General features: G+C 35.3%; 2 protein-coding genes and 1 pseudogene across 3 annotated transcripts; 1 reads left to right on the top strand and 2 right to left on the bottom strand.

The window, feature by feature from the left end:
• Positions 1 to 635: 635 nt before the first annotated feature.
• Positions 636 to 3,869, bottom strand: LOC121744219 (annotated as a pseudogene).
• A 2,804-nt stretch (positions 3,870 to 6,673) lies between these two features.
• LOC121745739 lies at positions 6,674 to 6,976 on the bottom strand. The gene has a single exon (XM_042139700.1). The coding sequence runs from the start codon at positions 6,974 to 6,976 to the stop codon at positions 6,674 to 6,676; it is 303 nt and encodes a 100-aa protein (XP_041995634.1).
• Positions 6,977 to 7,405: 429 nt separating this feature from the next.
• Positions 7,406 to 12,824, top strand: LOC121743347 (nuclear transport factor 2-like). Of its 2 annotated transcripts, none has more exons than XM_042136633.1 (8): positions 7,406 to 7,587; positions 8,381 to 8,461; positions 9,999 to 10,296; positions 10,377 to 10,727; positions 10,890 to 11,011; positions 11,192 to 11,257; positions 12,215 to 12,278; positions 12,363 to 12,824. In XM_042136633.1, the coding sequence occupies exons 2-8, from the start codon at positions 8,438 to 8,440 to the stop codon at positions 12,572 to 12,574; spliced, it is 1,137 nt and encodes a 378-aa protein (XP_041992567.1). In that variant the 5' UTR covers positions 7,406 to 7,587; positions 8,381 to 8,437; the 3' UTR covers positions 12,575 to 12,824. The 2 variants fall into 2 exon arrangements, with proteins under 2 accessions (XP_041992567.1, XP_041992566.1); XM_042136632.1 differs by having other exon boundaries at positions 7,407 to 7,587; positions 8,274 to 8,461.
• The last annotated feature ends 1,469 nt before the right edge of the window (positions 12,825 to 14,293 follow it).

Genomic DNA, 14,293 nt, shown 5'->3' with positions numbered 1-14,293 from the left:
AAATCCTAAAAATTAAAAATTACATAATTAAATTCATAAGTGACCGAATTTCGTCCAAATGGATGATGAATGTGTATTTGTAGATGGTTTTGGGATTAAATTTTTTTAAAAAAATTACAAAAAAAAATTTTAAAAACGGTAATAAAACAGCTATATTTTTGGAAATCCGAAAATATTTTTTTTAATTTTTGGTATTATTTTCAATTTTTTTAAAAAAAGAAAAAAAGAAAATGACAACGGCCAATAGAAACACGCCACGTCGCCCTGCTCGCTGGCACGGACGTGCTCTTAGCTAAGAGCACGTTCGTGCCAGCGGTAAGAGCGCAGCGGCGGACAAGAGTGTCCTTGCCATTTGCAAGGACGGACGGAGAGCTTGTGCTCACCGTTGTGCATGCTCTTAGTGAGCAACATGTAGTCGAATTACTCTACAATGACAGAGGTTATCATGTGTTGCAAAATTGGTCATACGTGTTAGCGAAGATGATGTGGATGTAGTGGTTGATGCTTGTGTTACTCGTGCACCCGAGTTGGTTATGCATCCCTATGAGTGTCATGTGTTAAGGAGAATTGTGAACAAGAGTTCAAATATTGAAGCTGCGGATGGAATTAAAATGACAGCCATAACTGCTACAGAACTAGTTGTCTCCCAATTTGGGAACTACCTTCTATAGGATGTAGTTGCAAGAGGTCCTGAAAATAATCGTTTGGAAATATATCGTCGACCTACTTCAACAGAGCTTATGTTTAGGGTAAGTTAGATACTTTTTATTTTATTATATATTATATTGATGAAATAAACTTGTAGGTGTGTTTGCTAGTGAAGGAACACATGAAGTATGAGTATTCCTACTCTGTGTATGAAAAGCTATAGCGTACTTGCAACTCTTCTCATGTCTCCTTGATGTTGGAGAAACTAATGTACCTGTTATGTCTAGATTTGGATCCAAGCTCTTTTTCACGTGTGCAGAGGATTCATGGAGAAAGCTGCATCAGTTGAATAGGAGCATTGGCTGAGAGAAAAGGAGCATTGGTTGAGAGAATTATAGTGCAAACCATTCCATCTATAAATATCATCAAAGTAGAAAAACTAGGGCTTTGAATGAAAGTACCTTACACACACTACTAGAAAATTGGCTTGTAATGGCACTTAAAATTGTCACTGGAAAATTATTGTGCTGACACTTCATCTATAATGGCACTTGATGCAAGTGCAGCACCGGGTACCTGTAGTAAGAGGTTAGGTGTAAGAATGGATTGTGTATTACTGCACTTGAAGAGTGCCATGAAACATGGTGTGTAATGTCACTTGAAAATGCCACAATATATACTCTTAAACTACATTAACTTCTGAACGAAAATTTACAAAATACCCCAATAAATATTTATTATTACAATTTCACCCTAACTTTATTATATATTTTATTCTTCAAATATTTATTAATTATGTTTCAATCATTCAAATACTAATTATTTACATTTTTCTTTCAATCTACAAAATTTATCAAATTATTTTTTATTATTCAACAAAATTTAATAAACTAACTCATTCAAATAATATGGCAAAATGTAATAATATCCAAAGTATCAGATCATATTACACCAAATCTAATGTGTTTAAACACACAAACTAAACACAAGTGTTGGTCATCTTTTACTTCTGTAAAAACAATACTAGTACTAAAAATGATGTCCTAATCACTGTGTTTCCTTCGTCGGTCTTCTCTTTTCCAGCTATATCATCCCTTGCAGCCTGGAAAAGATATTGCTGCACAAGCGGCAAACCAACCTGCATAAATGCATGAATTTCATCAATATATCAAAATTATTGTGACCATTCAAATAAAAAACGGATTAAAGAATGTGAATTCATATTCCCCCCAAAAAGGTAGGGCAATATATATTTCCTTCCCTCCATAATCTTTCGACTTCCCATACAACTTTTAATTCGATCAAACAAAATATAATAGTAATATATTTTTAGCCCTGATATTTTTGAGTTAACTACTTATGCATTACATTGCACAACACATTAATTCAAGAAATAATAATAGATATTGCCATGAAAGGCATGCATGGCATGAGTTTCAGAAACTTATCAACTAAAATACAGGAAAATGCAAATGTAACTGAAAATGAAGCCCCAATCAATACAACTGCAAGCATGAACAGAGATATTTGAGGTGGGGTCAAATAGGTTCAGCAGGAGTGACAAAAACTGGCTACGTCTTTAATAATACATGGGGTGGGGCACCACATAAACCTTCTCTTCTAAATAACATTCTCTTCAAGAACTTACCACTATTATTTAATCTCCAATGGCATGAACACATAAAAGTTGTGAAAAATTGGAAATTGTTTATTCATTTTGCCTAATGATATTCTAAAAGGTCTTTTGCCAACACACACCCAACATTCATTCCCAGGTTATGACATATGAAATAGGTTGCTGAAAATGAAATGATGAAAGTACTTAATTAAACTTTACCAAATACATTCCTTCCATAGGAGCATGCACGACTCCTTTTAGAAGTGCTACCAGTAACCAAAATGCATCTTCTTCACTCATATAAAGAAGCAAGAGACCTGCGATAAATCCCATGCCCTGCATTAAACACAATTTGTATACGGTGAGAAACAAAAACTGGTAGATATGTTGATAAGCTGAAAATAATACCAACCTGTACATATCCAACATCTCTGTCATATACAGAGTAAGCTTTTAAAACATTATAAAGAGATCTTTGACCTGGACCATGCCTCTTCTGGAAGAAAACATGTGAAGGAAATGTACGAGAAATATCTCGGATAATATCTAGTTCAGAAGCAGACGTCTCATATATGACTAGTTGCTGCAGAGAAAATAAACAAATCAGTATGATTGGATAGTTAATATAAAGACTTGCTTAAATAACATTCACCAGTTCACAACAAAGAGGCATGAAGAAAATTGTAATCCAACAGAACCAAGTTCATTAAAAATAATAAAGAGACATGGAAAAATAGTATAGTTCCAGGCTGTCCAGCATTCAAGCATCATAAAGAAAATGACAATTCTAAAACTTTCACGTGAAGTAAATCAAACTACAATGAGGTGTTCAAAATGCACAAACATTGAGAATTTAAGATTAAGAAGCACAAGATGTCGCCCAATGCTTCAGATCGATTGGGTGATCCAACCACCATTTATATAAAGGAGCTACTATGTAACTATAAACAACCAGATATCCTTCTCTACACAAGTTGACAGAGTACGTGTATGTCATGCCATGAATTAAATGGATTGTTCATAACTAAAAGTATTTGAGGGATGGATAGTTTATTAGACGGGACAAAAATATCTCAGACAGTAATAGATTATCAGGTATAACTGCACGTTTCTAGCAAATTAGCAATTATGTGAAATCCTAAATTTATTTCTCATACGTCAACTAATGGCACTGGTTCAAGGGAGCACTCATATAAATAAAACAGCTAACATCCACTTCTCCACTCCAATCACCCCGTGCCATTCCGACTGTTGATTTGGTCACACCCTATGATGGTAAACTCGGATGCAGATCACTGACAACACCTACTTGTGTTACATTCGATATCATACAACAAATTCAAGGGTATCACATAACATCTTAAGGGTTTTTAACTTTATATTCTCTTAAAAATTCCATGTATAATTGGCATAAAAGGTCACATAGTTTAACCTCATAAACACCTGGATTCATGAGCAAGAGGTCACGACTTCCAGATATCAGTTGCCAGACAAGTCCTCTTAGTCAATCAGGAATTCCTTTCCTTATTCTCCTTTTGACAACATGGGTTTTCCTTCGAACATAATGGTTCCAATCACTTCCTCCAACCCCTATCATCTTTCTCCATTTCTCAGACAGTAATAGATTATCAGGTATAACTGCAACAAAGCAATACTAAACCTGAGGCAGATTAAAAAAAATCAGGTTTCAAAAAAATAAGCACAAAACATTTCTTCACAACTGCTGCTTCACTTATAGCAAATAAGGAACATGTGCGGATTTCCACCTAATTTTACTTCAATTCGAATTGGAGAAGAATTTGAATACAAACCCTAACTTCAATTCGAATCTTAAATTGGATGAATAAGAGGTGTGGGAAGGTTACTTACGTAGAGGATAGACAAGACTATTCAAGAGATCCGAAGTCCAGCGATGGTGGCGGCAAAATCAGCAGGACAGCCGCTATACAGAGATGAATGTATGTGTCCGTGTGTAGGGGGAGAGAAGTGTTGAGACAGAGAGGGAGACAAGGAAGAGCTTCCACGTTCGGTGGAGGGCGGTGGTCGGCGTCGCCGGCGGAGGTTGTGTGTGCGCGTGTGTCACGGTGTGTGTATGTGAATGGCAGTTTGGGTGTGATTTAAGTGTTTTATTAATGTTGAAAAAAAAATTATTGTAAAATTTTACACTGAATAGAAGTGCCCAGAAATGAATTTTAATATGACATTTATGTTGAAGTGCAGTAACAATATATTATATAAGTGCAGTGAAAAGCTAGTGTGTAGATAGTATATCTATGCTGGCATTTTTTATAAAGTGTGATAAAAAAAGTGTAGTGAGAAACAATTTTTCTAGTAGTGACAGGAGGTATCATTAGCAGAAAGAAAGGGAGAGACAACCAAATGATATAGATTGTTACCTTATTTGGAAATTATAGAAATTCATAAAATAGAAAAATGATTCTATTAAAGCAGATCGGTGGGAGTACAACTTTGCAAGATTCTAATTTCCCTACTTTTACTAGGTATTTTAATATTCTTACATATTTACTTATTTAATATAATTTCAATTATTTAATATGACTATTATTATTAATTAAATGCAATCAATAATTTGAAGTAATATAATACTCTATTCGTCCCGCAATAAGAGCTTTATTTAGTTATGACATGTGTTTTAAGAGACGTAAAGAAAAGTTAATAGAATAAGTTAGTGAAGCATGGATCTCACTTATATATATTAGTTTTATAATAAAATGTGGGTGGAATAAGTTGATGGAATGTAGAGCCTACTTACTATTTATGATAAAAATAAAATAAGATTCTTATTGTGGGACGAATAAAGTGTTGTCTTATGCACATTTTCTTAATTTATTTTCCAGGTTAACTAACTTTATCATCAAACAGACATGCCCTAAGAGTAATGCATGAGGGCTTTCTAAGGATTTGGGAAACTGTTTGGAGTTGCATGGAGTTGTCTAACAAATTCTTACATGATATCTACTTACGATTAAAATTGAAAATAATTGTGTAATTTGTCCTAGTAACCATGTAATTCACATTAAATATCTTTATTGTTAATTAGTGGATTAAAGTATTGAAATCATATAATTGGAATTCTCTTATTTCTCATATTTTTATCTCCTATTCCATCCGTTTCATAGTAGTAGAGTCACTTCTTTTTGGCACGAAGATTAAGGAAGAGATATTAAATATATTAAGTGAAGAGATAATAAAGTAGGAAAGAGAGAAAAGCAGGGAGAATAACGTAAGATAGAGAATAAAGTAAGTGGGGTAAAAACTGTTACTTTTTGCTAAATAGAGAAGTGACTCTACTATGATGGAACGTCCTGAAATGGAAACATGACTCTACTACTATGGAACGTAGGGAGTATTTAATTACTTTTTTTGGTGTTTACATGCTCCTGTCTATATTTTAGTAAAATGAACTCAAAACCGTGATTTTTTAAATAGTACTCCTTTTGTCCCGTCATATGTGATCCACTTCTTTTGGTCATGATATGTAAGGAATTGATATTTAAAGAGTAAAGTAGAGAGAGTAAAATATGAGAGAGAAAAAAGTAGAGCAGTGAAAGTAAGTCCAAGAGGGATGATTTGAAAGAAAAATGGTTCAATTATGGTGGAACATCACAAAAAAAACGTGAGTCGATCGATTATGATGCAACGGAGAAAGTCTACGAGTAGTACAGTATAACATCTGATTGTGATAGACTATTTACAATGTAATTTGTTTAGTATTTTTTTTGTTGAAATGTACTTTTTTTTATTTAACGAAATTATCAATGCATTTTCTCCGTCCGTATTCGTGTCGAAATTTTAATTCTGCAAATTGTTCAATTCCGTAAATTGTGTTAATTTGGTGAATTTGTGAATTTTTATTTTTGTGGATGTCCGTCGGGATGTCCTTGGCGATGTCCGTCATTGTGCAGTAGGATGTCCTTATGACGTGGCAGTGCATTGTTTTTGAGAAGTCCGCTGGAACATTGTCCCAATGTGGATGCTCATATTTTTTTTAATCAAAATCGCCCTTTGTGGGCGGGAGGTTTAGGCAGACCTCCAACTCGTAAATAATATCAAAATAAAATGTTCTAACAACATGATCTTCGCCCAAAAGTGACTAGGATCTAAACAAGAACATGAAGAAGCCAAATAGAGGTCCCACAAGTCGGGATCCTCTGTGCTATCAAGTGGAAAAAAGCTGACTAAATACCTACGAGTGAGAAACGAAAAATTATCAAAACCAACCACCAAAGAAGCTGGGTTAACCCACATCTCTACGTCGGAAACGGAAGTTAGGATATCCCAGCTGGTCCATCCTAACCAGCGCCAGCAGAAACCGAGGCGCAGAGATTGGATCATAATAAATAAGGGCAGGGGTCTGAACCCCCTACCGGCAAGAAAGTCAGCAGCTCAGTTCCCTTCTCTGTAGATGTGTGAGAACCGAACATGCCGCTGAGCAGTCATACTCCGGATCAAAGCCATGTGATGTCTGAAATCCGCAGCACCAAGCTGTCCAGATGACAACAAGGTAACCAGAGCCGCTGAGTCAAGCTCAATCCAGATGTGTGTCGAAAGCTCCATAGCCATCTCGAACCCCCGAATCAGAGCCAGCAGCTCCGCCTCAAAGCTCGATGATGCGGCTATTGGAGCACAGAAGGCACGCAAAAGTCCTCCATTAGAGCCTCGAACCAATCCTCCCTCCCCCGCCTCCATTGTCGATGTAGAGAAGACATCATCAGTGTTTAGCTTCATCCAAGGGGCATCATGGGGATGTCATAGGAACATGAGTGACCGCAGAATACGCTGTCTGGGGGGAGAAAGGCATGAAATCAACTGACGACGAACATCCCCTCCAGTGGGTCGGGGTGATCTTGCCGGCCAAGACAAGCACGTGCATGTGGTGAGTGACCTGCCAAATAACATAAGAGTGACGAAAAGGACGACCGCCATGCTTGCAACCGTTCCTCTCATATTCCATGTGGATTCGATGCATGTACTGACTAATCTCTCTATATTGTATAGTTACAGTTAATATTATAGCTAATAAATTATGCGTCGGTATTTCCAACCATATTTAAAGTTCATAAAAATAATATTTGGTCAAAATTCATATTTTCTACTTCAATTCATGTCTCTTTCTTTTTCCTTTTTTGTATTATTATTCAAAGAATTAAATCTCCCATACACTACAGAGCTACAGTGTGTTTTCGTCGCCAATTCTCACTTCTCTCTCCATTCGGCTGCAATCTCCTTCTCTCCTTACCCATTTTTTCCGCATTCCTGTCTGTCTCCACTCTACTTCCAAATCAAGTTCTTTTACTCAGGTAAACACCGATTTATCCACCGAATCGGATCATGCGAGCTCCTTTATCTTGATCTTGTTTTGCAACATGATAAGTGGAAAATATCAACATTCTGCTCGCACTTTTCCGATTGATCAAGAATTTGTACTTGTTTAGTTGTTAGATTTTCTTAATAAGCACTCCCTTGGGTCGTGGGTTTTGCTTTTGATTATTCTTCGCGGCTAGATCTGTTGGTTGAATCAGTAAAATTGTCCGTATTTGGGTTCTTTTATACCTTCTACTGTGAGATTTATGTGGAAGCTGAGAAATATAGCCGCAAATTCATGGAGAAGTAATTAGGGTTTATGGTATGCCTGAGAAATATAGCTATGATGCTTTTAAAGTAAATGAGATTTTCGTTTGTATTCCTTTCAGTTTCTGTAGATTTTGTTTACATTATTTCTTGTTTTCTGTTTTGATATTGATTTTCTTGTTTCGTTTCTGTGCTTAATGATGATGTTTGTTCGTAAAATATGTTATTGTTTGGTTAGGAGCTTAGTTGGATTTTAGTTAATTGCCAATATCTGTTCCATTCGCTTCTGATTCAGTAAACACCTCATGAGATCTAAACTTGGATGACTCTCTTGTACTAGTACTCATGATAACTGTAAATGGTATATTTCCAAGGTGATTTTTCCCTTACTATTCATTTCTGGAACCCTCCTTAGGAATGGCCACACAAAGTGAGAATTGGCCACCAGCTCGGAGTGCTGAAAATATTGGAAATGCTTTTGCTGAGCAGTATTACCAATTTCTACTTCATTCACCTGAGCAGGTTTACCGATTTTACGGAGATACAAGTATTTTGAGTCGACCGGATCTTAATGGTCGCATGAGAACTGTGACAACCAAGAACGTGAGTCCAGTAATCTTTCATTTTCATTACTTGTGTGTATGTGCAGTTTACTTTATGAAAGTTTTCTCTACGGCCAGATGGCCTGCTGCGTAAAAATTAAGCATGCTTGAAATTTTTGTTATGCCTGTATGTCATGATTTAAAATTTTACCATATAGCAATAGCATGAACTTGCAACATGATGAGGCATTGCATCATTTCTTTATTGCATTTAAGAAAACTTTATTATTCAAGCATTATGGTTTATATAAAAATTTGCATTAGGTATTGTGTCTAAAGATTCACCAACAATAGATAAACCATGATAACCATCAACATCCACTGAAATCCCTTCTTATTTTTCAATAACAGTTCAGAAAATAGTATCTCAGAAAATGAGAATCAGAAAGTAATGTAATAAATGATTAAATAAAAACAAAGAGATTTCATCATAATATAAATCTGTTTATATTGAACTAGAACTTTATATATTATAGTATGACTAAAAAAATTCTCAGAGACAAATAGAGTTATCAATAACTAGTTGAGATGAATATGACCATTTGGGGCTATTCGGTTTGCAAGATTGTATCCCGGGATTAAATATGTAGTGTGTTTAGTTTGTGAGATTGAATCACACAACTCAATCCTAGATGAATAATCATGATTCATGTGATAATTAGTCATAGCCAACCCCCTCCAACCAAAATAATCTCACAACTCATCTTAGATTATATCATTGTACTATTTTATCTAGTAAACCGAACGCCACCTTAGTGTTTGTTTCTTTTCCAAGTAGTGTTAGATTTTTTTTGTATTATTGCTCTTTCATTGGTTTGATTTTTCAATTATAGTTAATTTCACAATAAACATATTTTGGCGGAGCTTTATAATAATTAAATTTAAGCCTGTTCATATGAAAAAACTCTGATCATATAAAGTTGGATATCTTTAAGAACTTTTCTTGGAATATCACATTTAAAAGTTACTTGTACTCCATTTTCTTTGCAAAGTTCAGCTTAGTTGATTACTTCATTATATAATGTCCTATACATTGATGAATGTCATCAAAGAAGAAACTGAAATTTACACTGATTTTTATTTGTAAAGTGATAATTTTCTTAAGGATGACCATAAACATTCTCATTTATTACAGTAAGTAATAATTCACTTCTATAACTAACTTATACAAAAACTTGACTGTCATTCTATTCTTTTATTTTTTTTACCAGCCTTTATGATATCTACATACCTGAGGTTACATGATTATATCCTTATTCATTTTTCTATGCAAGTAATATATCTATAAGTACTTTTAGAGATTTTCCTTATCGACTTTTCTGCTCTGCACTGCAGCTAATACGAGATACATGTTCAGTTTCCTTGTATCTTCCTTAAGCCTAAGCTTTCTGCACTTTATTTTTCACATACCTTAATTGCTATGACTCATGCCCCTTCTTTTGATCAACCAAGATAACCTCACCATTATTCACAAGTTTAGCTTCTGATCATTATGGGGGGTTTAATAAACTTAATGCTATAGTCTTGTTCTTTACCAGCGCATAAATGACGAGATATGTAACTTGGACTACAAGAACTACAAGGCAGAGATTAAATCTGCTGATTCTCAGAATTCTTTTAAGAAGGGTGTCATGGTCCTTGTGACTGGCTGCTTGATTGGAAAGGACGACATGGAAAGGAAGTTTGTGCAAACATTTTTCCTTGCTCCTCAAGAAACAGGATACTATGTTTTAAACGATGTTCTCAGGTATGTGGAGGAGATTACATCAGATGGTCTATCAGAGGTGGCTACTGTAACTGACGACACCCCATCAAGTGCTTTGACACAAGATCCAGGTCAGCACTTCTCGTTGTAAAATTTCTGAGCAAGATGACCTTCCAGGATGGCTTTCTCATCTTTACCAATTTGTTTTCAGAACCTGCACAGGTGATTGATCCCCCCAAAGAAGAAAATATAACTTATGCAGCGGGAATTAAGATTGCTGAGGAGAAAGAGAATGACCAAGTGATTGAAGAGAGAGCAGCTAGTCACCCTAGAGAAATTGTGGTGGCAGCTGAATCCCTAGAGGATTCTCCAAATAGGTCATATGCTTCAATAGCTACTGCACAAACAAAGAAGGGACCTACCAAAGTTTATGTTCCTCCTACAGCAAGAGTAGCTTCTACAAAAACTGAAAAGCAATCAGTTATTCCTGTTGCTGAGGCTTCAGTTTCTGAAGCATGTGCAACTGTTAATGCCCCAGAAATCGATTATGCACAGGATGAAGGTATTTTATCTTTTTTGGTGGTATTTTACAATATTCAATAGGAAAACTTGAAGGAAGCAAAGACCTCTATGATTGAAGCTAACAGTTGAACATATGCCAATTCTTATACTTGTGCCCTTATTTCAAATCATATTAAATTTTGTGTGCGCTTGTTTCATACAGTTGAAGGTCATTCTATATATATCCGGGATTTGCCTCTAGATGTAACTGTTGCTCAGCTTGAAGCTGAATTTGCAAAATTTGGACCTATTAAGCAGAATGGGGTCCATGTCTGCAGTAAAGAGGTTAGTGGTTAGTCATACTGTAGGTTTCTACTTCATTGTTCTTTCCTTTTAAGCTAACACTGATGTTAAAACAGTCTGTTACATGGAGTATCTTGCATACGTGGTGTTTCTTACCCTTGGAAGTCCATTTTGCTTCTACTAGACAGTTTGTGTATAATGCTATAATTCCTATCTTTGCAGCTACAAGGATTCTGTTTTGGCTTTATTGATTTTCAAGAGTTCAGCTCCGTGCAAAGTGCAATCAAGGTATGCGCTCTACACATTCTTTTTATTGTTAACAGGCTACCAAAGTTTGTTATTCATGTTCCCCCAAACCTTCAGGAATGTAATTTTGGTCCTGGACCACAATGGCACCGTTTAATTATTTCTGCTACATTTTCCTTGCAATTGCCTTCCTAAATTTCACGGCCTAGAGATTGAGGTTTTGAGCCATCTTATTCCATGAGAATCATGCAATTCAGACCAAGCAATGCATATCAATCATTTTCCCGGCAATGCTTGTTCAGTTGATTTTATTACCATGATTTATAGCTCCCGAATTGTTTTGTTCCTTTTCATCATTTGCTGTTCTGTGTTTAGCGTTTAGCAGCAGAACAGATACCAGGACTATTGAAACTTCTCAATCTTATTGCATCTCATTTCAAAAGCTTAAAGATTGATTAGTGATTTCAAGCATTGTCAATGTTATAACCGTATATTAGAATAATCATAATTCCCATTCTGTCGCCAGTGCTGTAATCAGGAGTTGCACATAGTGCCGCACCTATGAGTTGAAAACAGTGATTTGTTTTTCCTCCGATAAATGAGTACATTGGATGGGCATGCATCAGGTTCAATAGTCACTATGCTTTATGTTGATGCAAAATGTTGCCTACTAATATTTTCTTTCACCTTTAATCATTATACCCCCTGCATATTTTGTCCAAGCTGTTCACTGTTTCAATTGGTGATCCTCTGAAGAATGAGTGAGGCTGAAGTATATCCATTCTCTTGTTGTTACCTCTGAATGCTTTGAATGCACATTTAATTTGTATATGGTTTGGAAATTTTGTCAAAGAAAAGTTGGTTTTGATGCTCAACTTTTGTTTAGCTCTCCAATCCCTGGCGTATCTGGAGAATGTCATAATAACTTCTGGAGATTCATGATATGAACATTAGACGATCTTCATAGTCTATGTTTAATGTCAATTGTTTACATTTCAGGCTTCTCCTATAACCATCGGGTACCTTAAAGCTACTGTGGAGATAAGTAGAACCACAGCTCGAGGTGAGCCCAGAGCCATCAACTTTTTATTTCTACAGTTCCATGAACATGATACTTAATAAATTGATCCTGAAATTTTCTATGCAGTTGGCAGCGGAAGGGGCCGTTTTAGCTCTCCAAGGGGAGGGTTTCGTAATGAAAACTTTAGGGGTCGTGGAAACTTCAGTGGTGGCCGGACCTATATGAGGAGTGGCAGTATCAGGGGTCGAGGAAATTTCAGCAGTGGGTGGGGTGGAGAAGGCTATCACCAACAGGGAAGAGGACGGGGCAGCCCTCGTCCCAATCCAAACCAGATGTAACTTCGACATAGATTGAATGTGTGATGTATGTGGTGGCAATTTTGATAGATTCTGTTACCTGAATCACATGTTGGTAGTCGTTTGACTCATGCATGTTAATCATAGTCAATTTTCTTCCTTGATTTGGTTGACTTCTAGTACAGTAATTAGTCAGTCAATTCTTTCTAACTGATTTTTGTGTAGAAACGAATTCTGATATCACGACGTATTTCTGCGAATCTATGACATCTTTACATCGTTCTGTTTCCTACTAGTACTTTTTATTACCCACAAAATTGGCCTGTATTATTTCACATAATATATTTAATACGACTTATCAGTCAAAACCAAACAATTTTGAGACAAGACTAATCAGAAGTATATATATTACAACAATTGTTAATCATAGTATTAACTGCAGTGAGAAAATGAATGAACGATTATACGAAAAGACAACTATTTGTGAGCTATGAACTCAATACGCTGTGAAAGGAGAGTTTTCAAAAAATTTACATGAATGTCATTTAAGCTTAAAAGTTAGAATTGATTTATTTAAAATTATTTTTGATAAATTAATCTTTAAATTTTGCAGTTTTTTGATCTATGGTGTGAAAGGTTAAAAAAATTATGAGGCATTTATTATTGATTTAATTTATAACTCATGGCATTTGCATGCAAAACGTCATTTTGAGAAGAATGCCGAATACTACCGGATTTTCTATAAATATCAATTCCATTCATAAAAAATTATACCCTACTCTTTGTTTGATCGATTTTTAAGTTCATATTTCAGGTGGAGTTTTATTTTAGCAACAATATTCTGCCATGTAAACTTTGATCAACCAGAAAAAAAACATAAAATAAAATAAATTATTTTGTAAACTCAAACACACACAACTTTGAGCAGGAAATATTGATGCACAAAAAAGGATACTTCCACCAACCATCATCATTCTTGCTTATGGTGTTCATCATAAACTTATATCTCTTGGCAGATTACTGCCACTAAAAAATAGAACTCCATTTGAAACATGAATGTAAAAATCATTCAAACAAAGAAAGGAGTATAATTTTTTTATATTTTGATGAATAATGGTTTGAAAACATTTCTTTTATTTGTGTAGAGGAGTCAGAAATCGCAATCCTCAACCTAAATTTGAACAAGAACTAGAGTAGGCAATGTGTTACGTCAAATTTTGCAGTTGAGGCTACAAACACACATGCCACAAATTATGGTACTACAACGGAATACGACAATTGACGGTTGGATTTACGTGAAGATTTTGTATTACTTTATTTTGAGTGATTTTGTTAAACATATAGATATAGACTGACTTATTAATGTAATTACTAGTAGTGGAGTATATAAAATGTTGCAGATGCAAGGAATTGGTGTGTGTAAGTGTAAGTGAGGTTGTTACAAGAAAACGATGGACTAGGTGGCGTATGTTTCCCAAAATATCCATTATTATTACTACTCCATTATTGAACCTACGTAGAGCTTCTGCATGCCTCAACCACGTGCCCATCTTTTACTACGTGTCACTCTCTCCTCATTCATGCTTCAACCCTTTCAGTTTTATGATCATCTATTTTTGGAATTTCCTCAAAATAGAAATACTACTACTATACATTTTCCAGCCTTTCCATACGTGAAAATGTGTGGAAATGTAGGAGTTGAGATGTACTTATATGTATTATTCAAAGCACTCTTTATTTTACTTCTCAAATACTCCTTTT

Source organism: Salvia splendens, chromosome 8 (assembly GCF_004379255.2).
Source record: "Salvia splendens isolate huo1 chromosome 8, SspV2, whole genome shotgun sequence".
Taxonomy (NCBI): Eukaryota; Viridiplantae; Streptophyta; class Magnoliopsida; order Lamiales; family Lamiaceae; genus Salvia; species Salvia splendens.
The sequence above is the reverse complement of the archived record's forward strand: the minus strand, read 5'-3'. Positions and strand labels throughout refer to the sequence as shown.